The 25,310-nt window shown below is 39.2% G+C and overlaps 2 protein-coding genes across 2 annotated transcripts in view; one reads left to right on the top strand and one right to left on the bottom strand.

The window, feature by feature from the left end:
* The window catches only part of CORIN (corin, serine peptidase), a 113,168-nt gene extending 100,997 nt beyond the window's left edge, over nt 1–12,171 (top strand). Inside the window, exons 18-22 of the mRNA XM_021526370.3 lie at nt 2,105–2,154; nt 3,670–3,844; nt 6,665–6,936; nt 8,433–8,566; nt 9,017–12,171. Of these exons, the coding sequence (XP_021382045.1) occupies nt 2,105–2,154; nt 3,670–3,844; nt 6,665–6,936; nt 8,433–8,566; nt 9,017–9,199 (814 nt within the window). The 3' untranslated portion in view covers nt 9,200–12,171. The remainder of the gene's footprint in view (nt 1–2,104; nt 2,155–3,669; nt 3,845–6,664; nt 6,937–8,432; nt 8,567–9,016) is intronic.
* Nucleotides 12,172–15,422: 3,251 nt separating this feature from the next.
* ATP10D (ATPase phospholipid transporting 10D (putative)) overlaps nt 15,423–25,310 on the bottom strand; it is a 31,222-nt gene continuing 21,334 nt past the window's right edge. The window contains exons 18-22 of the mRNA XM_077782832.1: nt 24,946–25,146; nt 22,261–22,341; nt 21,914–22,018; nt 19,005–19,192; nt 15,423–17,024 (exon numbers count right to left, since the gene is read on the bottom strand). Coding sequence (XP_077638958.1) covers nt 16,667–17,024; nt 19,005–19,192; nt 21,914–22,018; nt 22,261–22,341; nt 24,946–25,146 — 933 coding nt within the window. The 3' untranslated portion in view covers nt 15,423–16,666. The remainder of the gene's footprint in view (nt 17,025–19,004; nt 19,193–21,913; nt 22,019–22,260; nt 22,342–24,945; nt 25,147–25,310) is intronic.

Raw genomic sequence — 25,310 nt, 5'->3', positions numbered from 1 at the left:
CATTCTTCAAAAAGAAGATTTGTGGTTTCCCTATTCTCTTGGAAATGCCCAGGAGCTTTCAGAACATCCTTCTTCCATAGAAAATCCTTGTGTTTCACAAGAAAAGATTGTCTTGGGTAACTGAAGAGATAGAATATGTGTGAAGACAAAAATCTGAGGAAGAAATCTATGTTTCTTTTGCTTGGCTGTATTATTTTCTATACTCAAAGTTTTCCCTAGTGGCAGAATACTAAAAAGAGTGTGCCTGCAAGGACCTAATTTTACTTTCTTACATCTCAATTTTGTACCTTTTTTTGTTTTACATTAGTATTTTCCCCATTCCTTTAAGTTAATTTATAGTTTTTCATCTAGAAGGGCCATTACTGAACAATAATTGAAAGTTGTCTTTTTAACTCTGATTTTCCTTTCTCATTGTCTTTTTCCTCTAGCCTAACAGTATCTAAACACTTTTATTCAGAGTAATACAAGAATAAACACCTTGGGTTGTGACCAGATGCAAAGGCAGATCCACAATCATATTCTGTTCAGTCACTAAAGTGCAAAGCAGAAATTTCAAGGTACTTTTTGACAGTTGTGAAAGAGGTCTGCTAGGAAATGTATGAAGTAATGGATCTGGAGCCTCTGAGTCACAAAAGATTTAGTTTGGCCCAAAGTGCAGGTTAAAGGAGGGAAAGCATCAGTAATGAGGATTATTGTTAAATCTATAACATAAATGAAAGATACATGTAAGAAGCAGATCTTCCAATCCCCCTGAATTCAGAAACTGGATAACAAGAAGTGAGAAGCTGAGGAGGAAGGGTGCATGAAGGGTGAGGCTCTTTTCATTTTGACTGAATCAGGCATCCAGTCCAGATGACTGGGAAGTGCTCCTGAGCCCTGCCGTCTGTGTGTATTCATCTGGGTCAGCTGCAGCATGTACAACATTTGTGCTTCTGGCCAAGAACTAACAAATACACCACTAAATCATACAGTTTTAATAGGAGGGAACAGCACAATACAGACAGTGCACACAAAGCTTAAAAGTTTTCTCTTTAGAGCTGGCTATATGGTAAGTCAAAGAAACAAATGTAAAGCACGAGCATGGCTGGTCTCAGTTATATTCCGTGTGTATTCTTTGTCTTTCAAAATTGTGCACAAAATCTAATTTCCTGAAATTGGTTGTCTATCTCTACTCTAGAAAAATAATTTTGTGGACTGAGTTTTCAGGAAGAGAAATAGACTGATTTTTACAGTGTATGAATGGTATATGCAATGTAAGGGACAAAGGTTTGGTTAAATTCCAGATTCAAGGTAATCTGGTGGGTTGGCTGACACTGTTGTTTTGCCCACATTAGTATCTATGATTTAACATGAAATGCAGCCTCTTTTTAGGTGGCTGCAGTTTTAAAGATAGTACCAACCTGCTGGGATTAAAGTCTGCAAATAATTACCTGGCAAAGAAATGACCTGTGTATTCAGCTCTGCACCTGCCTCAGAAAAGCATGTACACAGTAGGAATTAAAAACCTGGGGAAATAAAAAGGCAGTCAGCTACTTGTGCAACAGTGCTTGCCGATTCAATTGTGATTTCTCCTCCCTTGACAAAAAAATAAATTCTTCCCTCTCTTACCTGAAGATTTTCAAAAGAAAGTATAATACCTACTTATGCAGACTTTCTGGATTCATTTAAAGTAGTCAAACTCTTAGGGCATGAAAGATTGTCTGTTAGCAAAGGCATTTCAAAAAAAATCCTGTCCTTTGAGTGTAAGGAAGAGGAGATTGGAAATCTGTGCTTTCAGGTGATGTAAATAAGAACTTGACAGGCTGTGCATCCCAACTGACCTCAGAGCTGGATCCACACCCCAGGAGCAAAGTACTCTACAAAATATATGACAACAAATCATGAAATATATTGTAAAGCTGAACTAATATTTTGAATTATCTTCAGACAGATGCTGGAAGCTATGGATGATCTGGCATAAGAAACTCCTTGAGTGTCTTTTAACAGTTTGAGAGAATTTTTAACAGCTGGATGACAGCAATGAATACAATACCTGTGTTGATTTTCAAATTACCAAAATGAATCAATTAATGAGATTTCCACCATGTTTTGTTTCAATATTTAGACAGACGTGTCAAAGCAGAAGCAAAGTGGCTCTCTTTTGCACCAAAGAAGGTAAGAGAGAAGTGCTTATAAAATAAATACTTTCAAAATGTGTTAAATAACTTTAAAAAATGCAGATGTTTACTCAGGATTCATTCTGAAATTTTTACTAGACCTCTGCAACATCTAATTTTGCACTGGGTTTATTTTTCCCTACTTTACTCAGTTTCATCAGCTTTTCTTATATTTTGACTAGGATGTTGTTTGTTAAGGTAGTCCATTCCTGATACCACAAAAAGAATTCTGTCAGCAGTAGGTTTCAAAAAGTAATTGGATAAAATTTCCTGCTGAAAATATCCCTAACCAGCAGAGTGGTTAGCAGACTATCTGCCTAGGAATTGAAGCTGTGATCTGTTTGGTAAGTTCAAGAGGACAGAAGAGCCAGAAGTAGAAAGCAATGGACCAAGTCTGTTGGCACAGCAGGTTGTGCAGTTTTAAGTGGTTTGAAAATGCAGAAATTCTTAATCTCTGATGAAAGCATATTCTACAGACAAGAAGAGCTTTGCTGAAGAACACTTGAACTATGAAGTAGCTTGAGTCAGGGAAAAGGAATTACAAGACAGGAGCTAAATTTGGGAAACTAATCAAAACATTTGCTACTTGTCAGAGAAAGGCAAAAGCTCAAAGGAGCTTTCAAAAAGCTCGTTGAAGGTGTTTTGTTCTGACATATATTGCTTACTCTATGAAGTTAAATGAACAGAGTAAGAATTACAAGGTACCAAATAACCATTGCTCTACTTTATTTCTTCAGCACTAAATTCCCAGATACATGCAATGGCAGCATATCCTCCCTTGGGACACTTACTTGCAGAAACTGGTGGTCTTCTTTTGTTCTCTAGATTAGACTGAGTATAAACAGAATAAATAACAAGCCTGGCATATTTCAAATCCAGAAAAGAAAGTGAAACAAAAGTGAAGGATTATTTTAGAATAGTAACTGGCAGGTGGCAATGTGGTGTAATTTCTGGTGGAAGTGGCTTGTAAAGTGTAATGGACAAAGTACTAGAATATCTTCATATCTTCAAATATTCTCCCTTGGTAATTTCTGAAGGCAAAGTGCGTTTTTTGCTGTGTAGCTGAGTAAAACAGCATGACATTAACTGCACACCTGATTTAAGAAAAACTTTGTTACTAGCTGAGCAGATTTTCCAGAAGCAATTCTTCTGGACAATACAAAGTAGGCCACACATGCTGCTAGCTAGAAGGAAAAAAAAAAAAAAAAAGAAAAGCATCAGGAAACTTCCTGAGTGAAAGGAAGTCAAGATTCCAAACTTGCCTTGGTTAATATTTCAGGCTAATCCAGGCAAAATCAATAACTGGAGAGCAAATCCTTTGCTAAAAAGGGATGCAAAAAGTGGCTCAGCGTTTGACACTGCAGCGTATCACACGCGTTGGTTTGACGCGTTGCCTTGGCTGGTGGCTGGGCCAACAGTGCAGTAGGTGAGGCGGTTTCAGGAGTGTGCCAGGCTGCGTGCCCAGCCGTCCTGCAGCGCGGTGCTGTCCCACTAACGCGCGGCTGTTCCGCAGACTGCGGCCGCCGGCCCGCCGCCCGCATGAGCAAGAGGATCCTGGGCGGCAGGACCAGCCGGCCGGGCCGCTGGCCCTGGCAGTGCTCCCTGCAGAGCGAGCCCAGCGGGCACGTCTGCGGCTGCGTTCTCATCGCGAGGAGATGGGTCCTGACCGTGGCACACTGCTTCGAAGGGTGAGCGCGCTCAGACGTTTTACTGCTCCCGTATTGCATGAGTTACCAACTCCTTCACCCTCTGCCAAACACACGGGGCGTAGGTGGAGACCTTTGCACAACGGCCAGTCACAGAGACCTGGTTTTAGGAGACTACAAAATAAGGTAAAAAGGTCCAAACCAACATCGGTGTAGGTTTTCATCTGTTTTATTATTCATTGCTGGCATCTCTGCTGATGAAAGCTAAATGAAGATGCCCTTTCAACAGGAAACAGGAAAAGGAAGAAGACCAAAGCACTAATTCTATAGCAGTCATACAACTGCCATGGGTTTAAAAATCATCCTCTGTACAAGCATAGAAAAAACTCCGAAAAAACGCTGTGGTCACTGGTAAAAAGAACAACTCGATACACAAGAACAACTCGATACACTTTGAGTATTCACTCACAGTGCAAATGACATATTGAAGTCATTGCCTTTTATTTTTACACAGTGCACTCTTATATTAAGATTGCAGTCATCAACAAGCCAATTTTAACAACTGAGTGCCTCCTGGTATCAGAGGCCATGGTGGAGGACAATCTGGAGTGCAGAGGATGTTTATATGCAACTGTTTTGGTTACTGCCAGCTTTTTGGTGCTAACCAATATTTCTTTTTAATGAATCATATTGCAGAGTGAGCTTTATTACCTGATTTTTTTGTTTTGTATGAAGGTTTTGTAATTTGGTTTCTAAAGGAAATTTAAAGAAATGTTTTCTGCTGTAGTTACAAGTACTTCTCTAGCATATGGTTGCTTAATTGTGCTTTAAACTGGTGCTTGCTCACTGGAAATTATTTTAAACTGCACTAAACACTTTCTTTGTGTTTAAGCCAGCAGAAATTCTATGTTAAGCAAGACTCTTGAACTTACACTTCTTCATATCATATTCCCTTTTTCAGTAAAAATTTGCATTTTGTCTTTTTATTTCTGAACAACTGAGTTCTTTGGTGCTTGTCCTTCTAAATTAACAGTTTGATAAACCTGTATAATACAAACAAGAGTATTTTATCAGATTTTGGATCCAGAAGGAATTTCTCTTCTTTCTCCATCTATTTTTAAATATACTGCTGGAATATTTCCTATCCTTTGGAAGAACACTTTCTGGTGTTCTAAAATAAAGTGTGGGACAGAGGTTGATTCTTCAGCAATACTGGACTGCTATCGAATTTCCTGGATAAAATTCCTTTCTGTATAGTTTGAGGGGATGTACCCAGAAGCCTGAACTCTTGAAATTCTTCTTTTGTAAGAACTTTTTTTTGTAAGCTCAATATATATCAGCAAGACCATTCTTGATGTCACAATTTTTTTTTACATAAATTATTTTTTTAAATTTCCCAAACCAATCAGGTAAGACAACAAGTTATTTTAAAGTGCTCTAGTCCTTTATACAAAATGCTCCATTTTGTAAAACTCATGTGAAGTTTGGAATACAAAACATAAGGACCATATATAAACAATACAAATAGCCATGAATACTTGTAGAGGGCATAAATAGACAGAACTGCATTAACATTGTGTTGTTTGTGAGTTTTCTTATTATATTTCTTATAGTCCCCAGAGTTTTGTCAAGATCATTTTGAAATACATTACATTAAAGCACCTGAAACATTAAATATTTTTTTTATGTGTAGGGCAATGCAGTCTGGTTGACTACTTACTTCTCTAGGCAATGCTATTTTACAATGTTCATAAGCACAATAGTATAAAAATAATCTTAGCACTTCATTTCTGTAACTTTATGGAGCAGTTAATGAATTGATCATGATGCAAAAATTATCATTACAGTCTGAAATTCCAGAATTTTTATCAATTTAAGAATTTATCTTAAGATAAACATAGTCTTGATTTAGCGACTTAATCTCTTTACAAATTACAGGAATTAAAATCCCGCTGAGCTCTATGAAAAAGCTGAAATTTTGCATGCTTTTACTTAACACTGCTTTGAACAAGCTTCAGTCCTGTCAAAGGTGCTTAGTTACACGGAGTTGTCTTTCAGCAGTTGTGAAAAATGGTGACTTTTTGGAGAGCTTTTAACATCACAGATGAATTAGAAACCACAAAGAACCTGCAACTAATCCTGGGACCAGTTAGGATTGACAGATTACAGCCTTGAAGCCTTTCATAAAATCTAGGCTTTTCTGATGTGTCTCAATAGACAATAGTTCAGTGTTCCCCCCATACCATACATACATTCATTGCTTTGTAGTCTTGTATGTTTACCAAAAGAGTCTAAAAAAAATTTATGAGTCAAAATAACCTTTGATCTTAGCCATAGAAAGTATACTTGGCACAGACTGAATGCTGAATAAATAAGGGATTTTTCCCATGGCTATCATAAAATATTTAATTTACATAATAAAATTGCTTAGGGTTTTCAGTGAGACTTAAATGCTGTCAGCAGCAGACTGCTGAATAATGTTCTCACCCTAGCAAAATTTGTATGTGCCCACCACTGAGCATGCAAGCAACTAACTAAGTTTGTTTGAGGGATGACTTTGACAGCCTTTAATTCAGCAACTAATACATGGTTATGTATCTTCTGATGGAGTCAACTTTAATGTATTTGATTACAAGGAGGAGGGAAATGGAAAGCATTGACTTCTGTTGCTCAGATCTTTACTGTAAGGAATAATACACAAATATCCACTTTGTTCTTGTAGTATTTGTATGCTTTGCAAAGTGCAGTGTGCATAAAGGGAGAAAAATATCTTGGGTATTTTGGCTTAAAAGAAAGATAGTGACTCTCTTTTTTTTTTTTTTTTTTTTTTTTTTTTTTTTTTTTTTTTTTTTTTTTACAAAGGAGAGAAAATGCAGCTGTCTGGAAAGTAGTATTTGGGATTAGCAATCTTGATCATCCATCAAGTTTCATGCAGACCCGACTAGTGAGGACCATCATCCTCCATCCACGCTACAACAGAGCAGTTGTAGACTATGATATCAGCATTGTGGAACTAGATGAGGACATCAACGAGACAAGCTATGTAAGACCTGTCTGCTTGCCCAGCAAGAGCCAATTGGTTCAGCCAGACACCTACTGCTACATCACAGGCTGGGGACACATGGGCAACAAAAGTAAGATTAAGAGTATTTCTGTGACTTTTGAAAAATGTGAAGCTTCTACTGAGTTAATCAAAAAAGTGATACTGTTACTAACTTTTATCCATTTATATTATTACAGGATCTTAGTAAATACTAGGGAAGTATAACTACTCCTGAAGGGATCAAGCTGACTATAGCCTAGCTTTTTCAAGCGGCAGCCTGAATTTATGCTCCTTAATACTACTTAGACACTGACTTGAGTTTTTTAAAATATTGAGGATCTGGAAACTTCTATCAAGAAAGGCCCCCGCATTAGTTATGATTTTACGCATCTAAGTTGCATTCAGAATGGCATTGCAAAGGTACCAGCTCATCAGTGTGGGGGGAACACTCTTAGCTCAGAGAAAGCTGGAGGCACTGGCATACAGGCTGGAGGAACTGGGTCATGAATCATTTTGTACTTGTCAGACAATTTATTCCACAGTCACAAGAGGTGTTTTTGTACCTCTGATCAGAACGTTTAGTGTGTTTTCTTATTTTGGGGCTGCCACGGTCCTTGAGAAGAACTGTTGTGTTATGTAAATCTTTGTTCAGGCAAAATGATTCTGCATGAATAGTATGCAAACTAGCCTGGCCCCAACACTTTTACTGCACTAGCCATTGTCTTTCTTTCTTTGCTATTATGGCTTTTCCGTACGCTGGGTGAGGAAATCTCCCTTTCCATATTGCTTCAGTGGAACTTCAGTTGTAGTGGCCAGTTTAAATGTGGTAAAAATTAAATTGGATATGTGAATGGTAAGCTGTTTACTAGGATCTCTACCCATCTAAAATATCTCTATATGATGTCAGGGAAAAAACTCCAACAGAATATTTTTGCAGACTGGTAAATGTTTTGTTTTTGTTCTCTAATGTGGTCAGAGTTGATTTTAAAGGTTTTAGGAAGCATCAAAACCCACTGTGGCTACATCGCATTTAGTACTGCATAGTACTACATAGCCTAGGTTGAAAAACTTTGATTAGAATTTGAGCCCATTCAGTTGCTTGGACTAGGAAGAAGTCTTCTTTTGTCCCTTGAAAATATTACAATAATTTCATTAGGTTCAAATCCTGATTTCCTGGTACATTCTGTAAGTCAGATTTACCCTAACATAACCAAAATGGCTGTGATTATTACCAGGTTTTACCATGACAGACACCAAGAAACAGGGAGATCCTGCCCTGGGACAGTGAATCAAACCTATTGTCTATCTCTCTCACATTACTATTTCCAACCCACCACTGCCCCCATCTTAAAAGTCACAAACTGCAGCACGTCAATGCGCTAATAAATCAATAAACAGCAAATGTCACACCAGTCCCTGTGTGCTTAGTCCTTCTCCAGAATGCAACACATAGTGCTCCTTACATTTAATACATATATAGAGAGCAATATTTATAATGTATCCCAATGGAAATGTTTGTCGTACCTCATAGAGACATAATAGGTAAGTATTTGTGAATTTGTGTAAACACCTAATTCTGTTTTTCAGTGCCTTTCAAGCTTCAAGAAGGAGAGGTTCGCATAATTTCCTTAGAACAATGCCAGTCATATTTTGACATGAAAATCATCACCAGCAGGATGCTGTGTGCAGGCTACGAATCTGGCACTGTGGACTCTTGCATGGTAGGCTTCTCTGTAAGGAGAAAGTTTCCAGAAACAAAATTGCTTTTAGAAATCAAAATACTGAGATGTTAATTAGGTGTAGCATACTTTATCTATTCTAGGAATGACAGCTGTCTATTTATGTACTTTAACCCAACTTCTGTTATTACTATTATTGTTACTATTGGTGTAAACAACTTATCTTCATAATGAAAAGCTGCTTGAGGACTCTAGGGTTTATCTGTATTAAATTCTTCACTTGTATGAGCCTTTTGCAGGTTATGTTTTGTACAAATGTAATGGGTAATAAATACTAGTAATGCTGTGTGTGGCTACACAGTTCAGCAAAGCAGCAGGTTTTTACAGCTGAATTATTTGCTAAAGGCAAATGGCTGTGGGAAATGTAATATAGCTTTAGTGATGAGTGTTGGCCATGTGTATAATAGCCTGTTTTCAACTCTCCTGTTGCAGGGTGACAGTGGAGGACCACTTGTGTGTGAGCATACTGCTGGGCGCTGGACTTTGTTTGGTTTAACATCTTGGGGCTCTGTCTGCTTTTCCAAGGTTTTGGGACCTGGAGTTTACAGTAACGTGTCACATTTTATTGAGTGGATTGAAAGACAAATATACATCCACACCTTTCTGCTAAACTAACTCCAGATGGTAAGAATTGTGCTGACAGATAAAAGAAAAAAGGAATCAGACCTTCAACACTGAAGGTTTTGCAGTCCAGAAACTCTGTGAAAAGGAGTTGCAAGCTCTGTCTATTCTTGTTGTGGAGCTATGGAATATGCAGTGAATGTTACCGGTAGATCCTTTGCTCATGACTATACTTTGTGGTAGAATTAATAGTCCTTTTGACTTTTCTTTTAACTGTGTTGTGGTGCTATTCTAAACACTGCAAAAAGCTTAAAAGAAAAGAATCAACCACTTTCTGCCTTTTAGCTATTAAAACTAAGCAGTAGCACAGACTAGAAAAAATCTTTTTCAAATAACCTATTTTAATACTATTCAATTAGTAGCACATGCATTTTCACTAAGTTCTTGTGATAAGGAAGGAACTTGGTGCATTATACTCACAAGGACAGCTGTTGACAGGGCCATACCACATGCTAGAGGGTGTGGAAGACACTGGTGGGTTTGTACATCCATGTGGCACAGGACACATCAAAGCACACATGCAGGTCTCCAAGGGGGTGTAGCCTTATGCTCCTGGCGTGCCTGAGCTAGTGCATTTTGTCCCTCAGGGTGGTTTATTTGCATGGGCATAACCCTGTACTGTCCTGATTCCACAGCTTCTGTTCCCAGAGCCAGACTGGGCGTGTCTCTGGGGTGATGGAGGAACCAGTAGGCCAACAGACCCATAACTACCAGTGGAGGCACTGGAGACCAAACTTTATTGTTCAGACTCTTTGGACAGCCTCTAGTACTTAATCTTCTGAAGCTTTCAATGTCCTAATGTGTCCAGGAAACACCCATGTCTCAGCAGCACTACACTGATCAGTGTGTTTATCAGACCTGTGCCTCACTGGCTCTCCTCCCCACCTTGTATAATGTGTTCAGCATACATAGCATGTACTGACCATCTCCAGCCCTCTAAAAATATAAGAGGGTTGGCAATACCACTGCAATGGTTTCCTGTCCTAGAGTCAGCTACTTTGAGCATCTTGTGAGAGCTGAAAAATACAAATTTAAAATGCAAAAGATGCAGAGTGGCCACCATCCCAAATATTGGGGAACTGGTTAATTTTTATATGTCTCTTTTTGTACCTTGCATTTAAAGTTTAATTTTGACTAGCAAGATAAAACATTTGAGAAAAAGAAAAAAGCAGAAAGAAAATGAGTGATAGAAGGCTTGGGATTCCAGTTTCTGTTCAAATGAGTATTAGAAATACCAAAAGCAAAGTACAACAGCTTCACCAGCAAAGGCTTGAGCAGCCCAGCTCAAGTGCTTTGCAGCCAGATGTGGAGTGCTTTGTGAAGTAGTAAGACACTAAGCCCTAACTCCAAGAGCATCTGGTTGGAAAAGATTATGATGGAGCTTGGCACCTTTTTATGGTGATAGAGGGAAAGTGTCTCCTATCAATTGCTGTAGATGATGTCCTACACAGCTATCAGCTTTTAGGAGGCCAGAACAGGACAAGTCAGGAATCTGAGGATTACAGGACAAATTCCACTGGGGAACAGTGCATTTAAAGTTTGTGTTTTCAGTGCTGTGCCTAGTCCCCTGTGAATCCAGCCTAAGGCACATAATAATACTCTCTGCTACCTCTGGCATGGCCCCATGACAGCACGGCCCAGGCCCTGTCAATAGCATGACTGCTGCATGTGGAAACATGCATATAAAGACCTAACACATGGACATTTCAGGTACTATGAATCTTGTTGCAACTCATCTCCATAGATCTACTGCTTTCAGGAAGGTTTATCTCTTATCTCCATATCTTTTCCTTAAACATTGCTAACATTAGAACATTAGTTACATGAGACTGCACTATAGACATTAATATTAATAAATACTCAATATTTATGTTATGGATTCCAAAACTGTTTAAGTGATTATTGAATCAGTGTTTCATGCTCAGAAAGAAAACTCTTTGCTAGGTTTGATTGTTGGGTTTTTTTTACTTTTAGTATCTTAAGGATAGAAAACTTAAATATTCTTGCCCCAGCTATAAATTAGAGAAAACAGCTGTGACCATGTTTATCTAGTGCAAGTAGATTACAGATTAAGCAGGTTATTCATGTCCTTGCCTCAAGGATATGGAGGCTGGACCTCTCAGTCCTCACTTCAGCTTTCCTTTGGGACTGGGATCTCTGTGGCTGTAGGGCAGAAAAGCTCTGATTCCTGGAGCTGGTTCAAGAGTTCCCTGAGGAGAAGGTGGCCCAGTGGTTGTTAAGAGCCAGTGGGCTGGTGTCAGACAGGTTCTGGCCAGATCTGTTTTCCAAAGAGGTTGTCCTGCAGAATAAGCAACCCAGCCTGGCTTCTCTCAACCTGATATGGTCAGTGGTTAGCAGCTTTGAATTTTGTAAAGCACCAGAGTACAGAAAATCATACATGTAGATATTAGCATTACCAAATGATAACATTTAACTACACACTTTCAATTACCTGGATTTGGCCTACCACTAGTTTCCAAGCAGTCTCTCCCAGGAAATGAGGGAGAGTCCTGCTTAAACATAAGGTCGAACCCTGTCCTATATGGAATCAGTCTGAAGAAATTCCAGGCTGAACCCCATCCCAGATGGCTTTAGGAGGGAGCACTCGGGTCTTATCCTTTCCCACAACTCTGTTTGACACAGCATTCCATGTAAAGAGAAAATTTGTAATTTTATAGATGTATTTTTATACTGGGGTTTTTATGTGTGCACGTGAAATAGGCAAACATGCTCTTCCTGCCACTGTATCAAGCCTTTTCCTGAGTGCTGACACAATGGCTATGATCACAATTACACGTTTTGTCTCACAGGTGTGTAGCCTCATTGTAAAGTAGCATTTGTTGGTTTTGCTTCTACTTTTGCTTTCTTCTGGAGCTGTATCTCCAAATGGAAGCAATGCCACTCAGTCACGCCAATGTGCTTCTTTCTAGTTGTACTAATAAAAGTTTACAATCATTTTCCAAATAGCTTCTGTTGAAAATGTGTTTTAATCTTTAGAGAGACTAAATGATAATATGGAGGTAACAAGTTATAACTTCAGCAATAATGCCTAAAAATAGCCTTCAAAAGGCATTTTTGAATCCTTAGCTGACTTTTTTTAGCAGCCCTGATAATACTGCAATACCTGTGGAAATTCTGGCACTACTACCAGTGTACAACTTTTAGTTTTTTCTGTGTGTATGCTTCCAATACAGAATATTACTATGAATACTGCTGCCAACAACTACTCTGAACTTAGAAATCTGAAAAACTAAAGCTGCAATCAAATATGCAATCTGAACACATTTTGTTCTGTAATTTTGCTCTGGAATGCAATTATTTTTAAATAAAAAATCTCTTATAAATTGTACACATAATTTCAACAACATGTACACATGCTGAAATCAAAATAATAAGCAGACAGAAGCTTAAAACAGTTAAAGTTTACCTTTCCACTGCAATAAGAAAGCCAGGACCATGAGGGCAAGAGTATTATAAACAGAATAAAACAGGAACAAATAATACAAAACTCACACTGAAATTCAGCTATGGGAACGTTGTTAAGACAGTCACATTTGGAAGTTGCCCATTAGCCTTGGCCAAGAGCCAGGGCTCGTGGGAGCACTGGGTTCTCTGCTTTAGCTGGTCCTCAGCCAGTCCTCACAGCCTTGTGCTGTGGCCAGAGGGGCTCTGGAAAAAACAGCTTGGGCTAAACATCAGCTCAAACTGTGCCCCACGTACAGACCAAAGCTCACTGTGCTGCCAAAATACCCAGCAAAGGCTGTGGCTGACTGCCATGTGCAAATGTTTAGCACACGTGTGGTTGCTGTGAAAGAAAAAAATTTAATACGTGTACTTTCTTCTTTAAATCAAATACTTCACATCAAAATTAGAGTTAAGGCTGTTCTAGATGTAGGTACAAAGTTTGGGGCAGTTGAAGGTGGTTGTTTTGGTTTGTTTTAAAATTAAAGAAGTGTAAATGCCATGTTTCCTTTCATAACATGTGGAAGGCACCTGTGAGATGCTATCAAAAAGCTTATTTTCAAAATGGAAAAGTCGGATCATGCTGTGCCTAAGTGCAGGAGTGCAGAAGCAAGCAGGTGGTTGTAACATTTTCAATGCTAAAAAAAAATTAATAAAGGAAACATTGAATTGTTGAGAAGCACAGGGAGCACAATGTGCTTCAACCCTTCATTTGGCAACACTTTAGTTATGGCCAATTAATATTTTTAAGCTTTTATAAGAGACTCACTACCCTCATCTCTCCTTCAGCAAAAGACAGCTAGTAATCACTTGCAAATGCCCTCAGGTATTTCTGCTGTTTGTCCACGACATAAAAAAACCCAACAAATCCAACCTCAAAACCACCACACCAAAAAAACTAACAATCACAAAAAAACCCCCAAAAGACCCCAAAGCAAGTTTTACCCAACTAATAATTTAGATTATGACCCAGACTGCTTGCTGAAATCCTGTAATAAAACAGAGTGCACAGGACACTTTAAGCAATACGGAGTACCAATAGGCAACACACACACGTTATTTTTCGTTACTTCAAGTGGCACAAAAGGACTTACAATCTCAGTAGAGCGAAACAGTGTCCTGAAAGCCTTGCCACACTAAGCTGTGAGTAATGGAGTGCTGAGGCTTGTAAAGAGTCACATAATAGCAATTTTCACATAATAGCAATTTAAATGTCCCAGAGGCATCATGGAGCTAGTCTTGTGTTTAACAGATGACTGCCACTCATATTTCTTCATGTAGTTATTTTGATGCCATGGCTTAGTCAGAAGGTTTTGGAAGATCTTACTCTGAATACTACAGCTTTTGTATGAAAAAAATGCAAACTCCTGACACTAAATCATCATCTACCTGTCAGATCTGCTGGTAGGTTCTGCTTCTGCAGAAGAGGCAACAAGAGGGCAGGTCACAAGCTGGTGTTATCCACAAACCCTTTTTCACAGAGAAAGGGGAGACAGAACTGAGGCCTGCACACCCTCAGGTCACTGGAAGTGCTGGAGTTCCCCCAGCAAAGTTCAGCATACCTCAGTCATAGAGTTAGAAACTTGTAAATCATGGACCAGTCTGCACTCTGTGGAGGAGTGGCTGCAAGTGCAGAGAGGCTGTGGATTTAAAGTGCAGAAGAAACATTCAGGTCAGATAATGAAAACAAAAACAGGATTTGATTTTGAGGGCAGAAAAGCACTGCCTGCTTCTCTGGAGCTCTTTACAGCAGGATAACATCTACTAGGAAAGAAAAGGGTGGAGCTGAGCCTGCCTTGGGGCTGTGGAGCAGCGTAGATGATTTTGCCTCATCCCAGTATGATTCTGCCCCCAGTACCAGCTTGTCTCCCTGCACAACCTGTTGACTGTTTTGCAACCTTGTAGCTCCCATTTCTTGTTGAGAAAGCTGAGATGTTTCACTTGGGAGACCTGGAGTACACTCATGGCAAGGTGCCCGCCCACAGCAAGTAGGATATAACAAATAAACATCTGAAAAAGTAATTCAAACCAACATGATCTCTTGGAATTTGAGTATCTGCCATCACTTCAAAGGTCTCCAGTAACTTTATGTGAGAACTTAAGAAAACATTTTGTCATATGTTGAACCAAACTAAAAAAAAAAATCAGAAATGGTTGTCATCACTTTCTCCTTCCCCTGCTTTTCTTCTACAGGCTAAACAAAAAGCATATTTTCTCTTTTTCTCCTCACTAAAATGAGGAGAAAGTCAGAGGAGAGAGTCAGTCCTAATTACACTCTACCTTTTGAACACAGAGCTGTTTTAAACATTTGATAACATGTGGTGACTGGCATTTGAATGAACTCAGCACGCTGTCAATATCTGCCCTGTATAGCAGCAGCTGTCCAGACCTCACAGCATTCGTTTAAATTCTTTCCGAGATCTTAAAAGATGTGGAATATGTAATGTTGATCATTGATGTGGAAAGCTCATGGTTCAAGTAGAAAGCAGAGTCCTTGCCCGAAACTTGGTGCCTAAAAATAAACAAACAAATCCTGGCAATTTGAAAGCAGAAACTTTTAGAAAGTAACAGAACCACAAAATGGGCTCAGCACTAATAATTCATTAGCAGCTACAGTATGAGGAAACTGTTTATTTCAACAGGTGCTAGTGAATACAAACAGATTTCCTACATTCCTCCCTAAATTGCCCATGTAACTTTTTGGGAAGGGAAGTAAAAAGGAGGCAATATTTTAGAGAGTCTGGAATCTAGAAGTTGCCACATGCACCTCAGCCACTTTTTGTGCAGTGTGTGACCAGTGGGAAACTGGCAGAGGGCAGGACTCGTCTGTCTTGGAGAAAAATGAGCAACAGCACTCAAATGTGAGACATGCAATGCAAGATGCCTTCTTTTGAGCAGCCTTTAGAGACACTTTAGCTGATTATTATAAAAGCCTGGAGGAATGTAAAAACACCTGAGAGTGAAGAAGAGTAATGTTATCAGCTAGAAGCTGCTATTTGTAAGGGAAGGCCTGAAGACAGACTGGAGCTCCTCACTGCTGCTGGCAGACGATTTTGCAGTACAGGCACGAGGTAGTTTAGAGAAAAGACAGCCAGCCAACATCTGAATTGGGCAAGGTGGGAAGTAAGTCCTTTTGGTTGCAGGTAACATGAAATGGCACATGGTGTCAAAATGGAGTGATACAGCAGGAAGATGAACTGTAATGGAAAAAAAAGGCTGCACTAAAGATTTACTCTTTATGTGAAGAGGAAGGTGAGGGAGACATGTTATATGTGTCTCATTTGGGCTTCTCTCTTATGGTTAAAATGGTGTTTGTCCATCAGTGAGATGGCCTATGCAATAGCTTGGTGAACAAACTGGATGACAGTGGTTACGTAAATTACTATCTATACACACTACTACATGTAATAAAAAGTCTTGAAACAAGTCAACCAGTAACGCCACATCCCAGCCCTGTTGTTTACTTCGTACTTCAGCAAGTGGTGAATCCCAGGGCATGCTAGGATTCTAGGGCAGCAGTGTAAGGGAGCAGGCTGAACTTACCTGAACTGGATTCTCCAAAGGCACATTCATGCACTGTTTTGTCCATAACACCATGGTGTGTTATGCAATGTTGCATACAAGAAATAAGCAGTATGCAAAGTCTACTGCATGAAGAAATATAAAAAATAATCCAGACATTTAGACCTTGAACATACTAATAAATTACAGAAAAGTCTTATAAACAAGATTTTAAGGAAATGTGCTCATCATCTACCTTGGCTGAAGAAAACAAAACCGCACCTTGGCATAAATCAGCAGTTGTTACTCCTGCATTTAACCAGCTAGCATTCCAACTTTGTAAAATACAGTAAAGCATCTTTTTCACACAAAATAGAACTGAAAACTGCTCTAGAGATACAAAACTGTGTGCTAGATATATAGACAGCACTGCTGGCCTTTTCAGAAGCACACACAGTGACTTTAGCACATGATCTATTGCCACCAAATGTAAATGTATTAGTTGCTTTTGGTAAATTCAGTCTTTTCAGAGTTCAAGCCACTTGTACTCCCAGACTCATCCTGAATGCCTGGTAAGAAGGAGGTGTTATTTAATGACCCATCTCTTGAACAGGTTTGAAAAGGTGTTTTATATGCTGGCAAAATACTATCCATGCTTTCTTCCTCTGATACAGCATCTGCAGCTGAGCTGGAAGGCACAGAAGTAGCTTGGAGCTCCACCCTATAATCCACAGTACACTCATCTTTCCATCTCTTAATTTCTTTCCTCTGCTCCTCTGGGGACAGTCTGACAAGGTACTTGGCTCTCGACACTGCAGATGGAAACAATGTTCCTTGGAGAACTCTTATCAAATATCTACAAAATAAACACAGTTACAAATAAGCTGTTTAAAAGAAAGCCCAAAACTGTTTCCAGTGACTAAAGGAAACCACCATTGAAATAACCCTAAAGCCTAGTTCTTGGACTACAACTAGATGATCTTTACGGTCTTTTCCAACCCAGGCCATTATGTAATTCTGTGATATTAGAACTGACCTAACTGCCAGCTTAGGTTGGATTTAATCACAGATTTTTTCAGTTGATTTTCAGGCAACAGGGCATCCAACATCTGTCCCTCTGTAAAAGAACTTCTCCTCTACATCTCCAGTGAAAGCCCAATCTCACACCCTTACACAAGAAGCTGCAGAGGAGCCCCTGGCTTCACAATGCCCCGAGTGGGGGTTTTTCAGCACCATACAAAGGATTGTATCAGAAACAAACATGGAAAAAAACATACATATGACAGCAGTAGTCCCATAACAGGTACTTCTGCTTCAAATTACTGCAGTAGAAAAGCTGAAATTAGCCACAACAGCTAGAAGTCTTCTAAGGTATTGACACAGGGAGAATACTTATGACTTAAGGAATTTCTAATAGTTTGCCTTTAATTCACCATGAAAACCACTGTCATCTTCAAAATTCAACAGCCACACACTGAAGTAGCCACCAAGCTGAAACCTTTATCCTACCTTGGCTCTCTACGGCCCTACCAAAAGGTCCCAGAACAGCCTATATCTATTAATTTGCCATGTAGGGGAGATTTACTGTGTGTGAAAGAAAAGGCTCTGCTGTTGTCACCTGAACCAAGCTGAGAGCAGGGACAGAAAGCCACGTTTCTTGCACCTCATGGTTTGTCATTCTGCTGAAGTGTGAACCAAAGCTATCAGTCAGATCATATCAGTCATAATCCCCAGTGAGTGCAGTAAATCACTTGATGACACACTTAAGACACAGATCAGACATGTTCAAACTGGACTTAATACTTGGTGACCACTGCAGGCATCTACAGGCATGGCTCTCCCAGCTTTCCTGCTGGCAGGACTGATAACTTATGCAGCCTGTACTACAGCACTTGATCCAGAAAGTGTGCTCAGATTGTGTCTAATGATGTTAAATGACATCAGGTGAGCAGGAAACAGCACTTAGTCTCCTCAATTCTTCTCAGTATCTGTCTGTGCAATTCAATTTCAAGTCTCATTCTTTCTGAAATTATATAAGAGGGAAAGAAAGAGACATAACACAGAAGAATGAGTAATTACCACTGGAGGCACTTCACTAGCAGGCTACAGACTTGAGTTCACACTTAGGCAGTGAAATGAAGATAGCTTTGGCTACTAAAGAAAGCTAAACAGAAAGTTTGATGATGTCTCTTCCACTGGTTTTCACATGGTTTGTTTTGCTTTGTTGGCTCACTCAGGTGTCTCGCTGCTCAGCATGCAAGTCTTCCACCTCCAACCAATACTACTGCCCTTCAGGGTGAATGAATTATTAAACTTGAACTTCAGTGAGACAACAAATTATCCAGACCCCCTTGTGAATCTAGTCAGCATGTTTCCACCACACAAAGAAGCCCGTACACGCATTCTTCATTCTAAATACATTTGTAGATATTCATGACATAAATTTCAAACAGAAAATCATTCTACAAACTAACACAGACTAAGCAGAGTATTTCTTTGTCTATATATAGTACTGGTCACTAATTTAACTGATCTGTATATAAATTATGAACTCTGTGATTACAAAAAATTACTGTTTCTTTGCCTTCCAAAGATATCATTTAATATTATATAAGTCAAAAAAGAAAATTTTTATTACTGAAATTTACTTGGAGAACTAAATGGCACTAAAAAGTTGTCCTCACATAGCTTGGTGAAATAGAGTCATGAAATGGTCAGTTTTATTGGGGGATGCTAGGGAGGAAAAACCTCTAGCCAGAGTTTCATAACATCAGAGACTCACAGAAAACTAATTTTGGTAATAGCAACAATCTACAACTATAAAACAGAAACTCACCTGGGTAGCAGAGCAATGCAAGTAGTTAAGAGGCAAACTAAGTAAAATACTGGGTCTGTCATGTGCTTTTCCATGATCCAGTAAAAGTCTGATCGTGGGTTGTGGGTTTTGCAGGCTGCTCCAATTCCCAGAGTGAACACAAAGTAAAACAGGATGCTGCCAACTATAACTACTGTATGTATCCACGTCTGCAATTCAGAAAAGGAAATAAGTAAGATTTAAGCTGTAAAACAGAAAGACTGTTACATCTATATTTACATGAACATGCACACTTTTCCTCCAAGGGCAGCTGTTGAATATAACAAAGGATACATCTGTTCAGATAATATTCCTAATTTCATACAAAACAGTCCAGAAAGAATGAGGCCTTCTTTCAACAGTATACAGGTATTCCAGACATTTAATTTTTTTAATTCTCATAAATTCATAGCTTTTTATTCTTTCATGAAAGACATTTGCCTCAGATTACCACCTTATCCACTGGCAGCACAGAAAGCTTTCTCAAGCAAATGGAGATGAAATCTCTACATGACACCACCTTTATATATCTTGCTTGAGATGCTGGAGTTTCTACACTGGAGTTTTCTGTAATTTTACACCTAAATAGCTATAACAGCTACAAAAAAAAACAACATTGCCACTGGTCTGACAGCTTGCCAGCATTAAAAAATGCCAAACAAAACACATTTAAGTAAGGTTCTCTAATCAGAGTGTGAATACACTCATGCTATATATATGTTCTTAATAAAAGCATTTTAATTATGGCTGTCATACTCCCAAAAGAACAGTGAAAAAACTGAATCACAACTTGAAATGTCATCCATTATAAAGCAATCCTAAAAATACTTCTAAAAAGTCAAATGAAAAAAAAAAAACATTAATAAGTATCCTTCTACTATACGCATTTATTGTATTTTCTTTAAAATTAAACCAAAACTCTAAGTATTACCCTTGTAAGGGACCTAAATGTATCCAAGCTAAGGCAGGTGCTTTAGCTTGTGCAGATTTGAAAACTGAAATAATGTTTCTTAGCATATTGGTTTTCCAGTTCTGGCATCAAAATACACCTCTGAACTGCTTATCCTGGCCACACAGAAGATCATCAATTCCAAGCTTTCAAAATCAGCAATTTACACTGTTGTCTTTGAGATGCAAACTGTCGTGGTTTGACACGGAAAAAGAATTTTTCCGGAAGGAAGAGGTCAATTTGAGTATTGACCAGTTGAAGGTGGACACGCCTCTGAGAACACAGAGGGGTTAAAAGCAGAATCCCCAGGAGAACTCGCTCTCTTTGGTTCCGCTCAGCCGCAGTGCAGCCTCTCCCCAGCCTGGCCGTGGCTGGGTGGGGAGGGGAAGCCCCATGGCCTGACTGAGGTGGGCCCAAGGGTGCAGGGACTGGAACCGGGCTGGCCCCTGCAGATGGAAGGGTGGAGAAATTTGGGATGTCTCCGTTCCCCCCCCCCCGCCAGAGTTTCTCTCCTGAGAGGGAGAGAGAAAGAGACAGCAGCAGTCTTGTCAGCAATTTCACCGCGGGGAAGGAGGAGCTGGGGAGGGGGCCGCAAGGTGCCCAGCCTCATGGGAGCCGCAGGAGTCTGGGCATCGAGTCATCCTGGGAGTTTGGACTTTTAACCCTTCCTTGAAAAATGAAAGCTTTGTGAATTTTTCCTTCCCCTCCTCGGTTTGAAAGAGAGGAAGAGGAACACCTTGGACCCTGGGATGTTAGAAGGAGGAATTCTAGATGGGAGGGGGACAAGGAGTGGCTTTTGGCTGGACTTTTCCATGTTGGCCACAAACTGAACCAATCTTCTCCTCCAAGAGAGACTGTGTTTTGGGAGGATGCCAGTGAGTCAAGAGACCTGCTTCAGCTGGGAAGAGACAGAAGTGGAGTGAACAGAGAAAAAAGTTAGGGGGTTTGTGGTGGTGCCCCCTGTCCTCAAAGGAAGGAGAAGAGAAGAAGATCTGTGTTCTTGGACCCTCAGCCCCAGGGGAAAAATGGGGAAATGGGGGGGACTGGTCTCAAAAAATGAAAAACTGAACTGTTGTCTTCTCCCCTCTTAGCAGGACATCCTTGAAAGGAAAAATCCTAAAAGCAGTTTGTCCATCCATGCATTGGTGGAGAGAGCACTGTGCATGGAAAGGAGAAGGGTCACCATGGCAAACTTTTCTCCGGGCGGTGCCATGTGTGACATGGAAGCACAGGATGTGGAGCTGTGTTTCTTGGGGGGTCTGTGGCACAGGAGAGACTCCTGTCTCCCTCAATGGACTGAGTATCGATTGTTTGGAGGGTGGAAACCTGATTGGGGTCCAGATTGTGTCTCGCTGTGGTTTGTTGGAGTTGGGTGGTGGGAGGAGGAATGTTTTGCAAGATTTTCATTTTGATCTTTGTGTGCTTTTTTTTAAATTTTTCCTTTCTTTTTTTATTTTATAGTAGTAGCTTAATAACATTTTCTTCTGTTATTAAGCTTGGGCCTGCTTTGCTCTGTTCTCGACTCCACTTCACAGCATTCAATGGAGAGATTACATTTTTATGGGGGCACTGGCATTGTGCCAGTGTCAAACCATGACAAAACTTTGCAAACTAAGGAGGTTTTAGCAGATCACTGGTGGATTTCCACCATTTGCAAAACTGAACCAACATCCCCCAAACCACCCTACCTTAAAAGGAAGAAGGATAATTTTACTATTTAAAAACAATTCTGAGGCCAAGCTTTGTTAATTTTAGTCCTATTTCTATTGGTTCCAATAACAGATAAGTTAGGAGAGCTCACATGATCACATAAATACAGTATTTAGGGTTTGACCCTTTTACACTTATTCTGTTTTGCATTTGGAGACCTCTCTTCCCTTTAATTTTACTGAAAGCTGTATACTCTGTAAGGAATATACTCTTTGGGAAATAAAGTACTCACCACAGACTTGCACTCAATGAGGAGGTGAAACAACATTATGAAGAGTGCTGCTGTGTTTATGGGGTTTCCAAAAGAAAAAATGTCTATGTCTGAGCCACAGTAAGTCTGTAAAGGAAGACAGTGGTCAGCATCAAATATTCTTTATGTATAGTCCTAATATGAAGTGGCATGAATAATTTCAACAACATACATATTTGCACACAGAGAGTTCAATTCTGTTACAATGATAATCTTAGTATACATTCATATACAAGAAAGTAAAAATCAAATACTTCATTCTATTCTCTAATTTGCTTAGGTTTTAATTAAGTCAAAATGTATAAATATAATTTGTAGCCAGCACTTACAAAGTAAGGCACAAAAAAGCAAACGAGACTTTGGTAAAATGCATCCAGCAAGGTTATCCAAAAAGCTGAAGGCAAGTAAGCCTGTAAGAGAAAAACATAATGGCATTGTAACAAATTGCTGCATCCTTAACCAGCATTAATTTGGCTCTGGGGAATGATTATCTGCAGAAGTAATGCCAGTTAGTTTCCAAGTGAAAAAGGCATCTTTTGTGTTACAGTTATTAGAACAAAGATCTCAAGATCTCCCTCCACACATATATCTGTTAGTATTTAAATCAGCAGCCAGCACTGGGAACTCTAATCTTGCAGCTGTTCCTATCAGAACAGATGTACCAGAGCTTCAGCTGAGTCCTAAGGAGGGGAGGGGGCTGATGGACAGGAAAGTACCCTGCAGCTTACCATCACTGAATACCAAGTCCCACCTTCTTCTATCTCCATCCCTTTTTGTTATGTGTGCTGTTTGACTCCTCTGTGTGAATGGGACTCCTCTGTGAGCTAATTTAGCCCATCAGATGTGAGAAATTAACTCACTTTTCTGCTGGAATAACACATTGCTTTTTCAGTGAGTTAAATCAGCCCCTGTGAGGTCCTGATGGCATAACTGAGCTGGCAATAGGAAAACAGTTTAACTATATGGATGAAGAGGGAACAGGAAGAAAAAAAGGGAGAAGGGACTAAGACTTCCTCCCTCAGGAGCAGCACACTGCTGTGAGATCAACCACCTAGGAAACCACAGCTGCCTATGCTCTGGCTCAGTTATATCCCATTCCTTCAGGCACTGATGTGAGACACACAGGTGAGAAGTCCAATCATCCAGGATGTCCTCTATGATTAGTGGAGAGATGGGTTTTTCCAAAGAGCCATTCAGCCCTTTTAAGAACTGAACTGCTGTCTGAAGGTGATGTAGGAAACTTATTTGCTTTTCAGGAAAGTGCTTTAAACTACTGAAGATGAATCCCATTTACTGTTCCATTATTTTTTATGGTTTATACAAAGCTGTATACTTGTGATGTCATGGTGCAATATTGTGATATTGCCTCTTATTGCATCTTTTAAAGCATTTCTCTTTTTTCTATTCTGTATTTAAGTCCATGCAATTATTTCCATTTGCTTCCATGCAAGAGAGGAAATGATGGTATCTCCAACCACAGAGCAAGGAATGATGGGATGGACAAAAGACAAAAAAACTAACAGAAGATAAGGTAATAAAAAGGGAAAGAAGAAAATATATTATGTAATGTAGTAATTCCAATTATGTTGCTTCAAAACCTTCATCTCAGCTCAGATCACTGCATTGTACATATACTGAAGATCAAAACAAATAATGAGGCCTTACAACATTTACTTAATCAAAATTCTTTGACTGATGAAGCACAGAACTGCTCAAGCCAATCTACACAGGTTTGGATTGGTATCAAAAGAATACTTTGTTTTTCAAAAATACTGTAAATCAAGCAACATAAAATATTTAAGCATATATAAAAAGAAATGTAGAAGTCCACAAACAAGCAAAACAATTTGTCCATTCACTGTATTACCTTTTTTCCCTTCTAGACTGGACCTAAACTTCTGCCAGGTTATAATAAATGAGACAACACTATTACACAACACGCTGTAGCTCTTTTTTTTTAGTAGTATGTCTTAGAATAGAGTAGAATAGAACAGAATAAAACATTTCAGTTGGAAGGGATTATCTGGTCCAACTGCCTGACCACTTCAGGGCTGACCAAAAGTTCTAGCATGGTATTAAGGGCGTTGTGCTCCTCCTTAACACTGACAGTCTTGGCGCACTGACCATACCTCTAAGAGTCTGCTCCAGTGTATGACCATTCTCTTGGTAAAGAAATGCCTTCTAATGATATTGCAGGATCTGATCCTAAAGAAAATGTTGGGTTTTAGGTGACTCATGTAGTCAGTATTTCCTCTCTCTGGACTATTAGTACCTATTTTGTCTCAGGCTCAGTACGTCACTGCCTTCAATTATTATAATAAAGATATTATTTTAATTATTAAATTTTTAAAACTATAAATTTAAAATTATGCTATAATTCATGCTAAGCAAAGCAGAAACCAAGAAAGATCCCACCGAGTTATATAATTTTGATTTAGAACCTATTCCCCCACTCCCTTTGGTTTTCTGTGCTAAATGTTTGGACAGAATTTGCTGATAGACCACATATGATTTCAAGTAGGAAGGCAAATTTCAGAACATACCTGTAAGGTGAAAAGTACCCTCACTAACAAAAGTTCTTTGAAGATTATTTGAAATTAATCTGCTCTGATTCTTTGTCAGTTGAGACCTTTATATGACAAAGAAAAAATATACAGTATATAAAGTGCCCTTGCTCAAACAAATCCCAGTTTGAGGAAACATGTTGACAGCTGACATAATGAATGAAATAAACATGCTGGTAACAATGTTTGTCTAGTACACTGCTTTACCTGAAGTCCTTAATTTCTTTTATCATCCAAATATCTGATAAGATTGGGTCTATTACTGAAAAGAGCCTAAAAAATCTTTTTAAAAACAGGTTTATATTTGTGCACATATTGCACAAGCCTAGACACTTCCTAACAGAGAAAGCAATTTAAAACAATGTTTGTCTGAGATGAAACATAAAAGACAGAAATGGCTTAAATGCTGACCATTTCAATTTGCTTCAGGCCAAGCACTCTGCAACCTACCACAGATTTCTGGCTCATTGTGTAAAGCTGTGGTAGTTCCATGAGTATCTCTGCAGATATATCTTTGTCCAAGACACCATAGATGATGGGTGGCACCGATGTAAAAAGGAGATTGAAAAGAATCAAGATCCAGTAGTCAGTCATTGATGTGCCTGAAAACCCACAGAAAAACTGGTACCAAAACAGCAGATTCACATAGGTCTGAAAAGCCAAAGACAACATAATGAAATTTTAGCCATTGACAAATGCTTTAAAAACAAGAGGAAAATTGGTAGGTCTTAGGTCTGGTTAAAGTAATCCGTGGAAACATTTCAAATACAGACATGACTTGCTGAAACAGTCGTGCTGCCACCATATTAGTAGTG

Source organism: Lonchura striata, chromosome 4 (assembly GCF_046129695.1).
Source record: "Lonchura striata isolate bLonStr1 chromosome 4, bLonStr1.mat, whole genome shotgun sequence".
Taxonomy (NCBI): Eukaryota; Metazoa; Chordata; class Aves; order Passeriformes; family Estrildidae; genus Lonchura; species Lonchura striata.
Note: the sequence above shows the minus strand (reverse complement) of the source record. Positions and strands in the feature narration are given on the sequence as shown.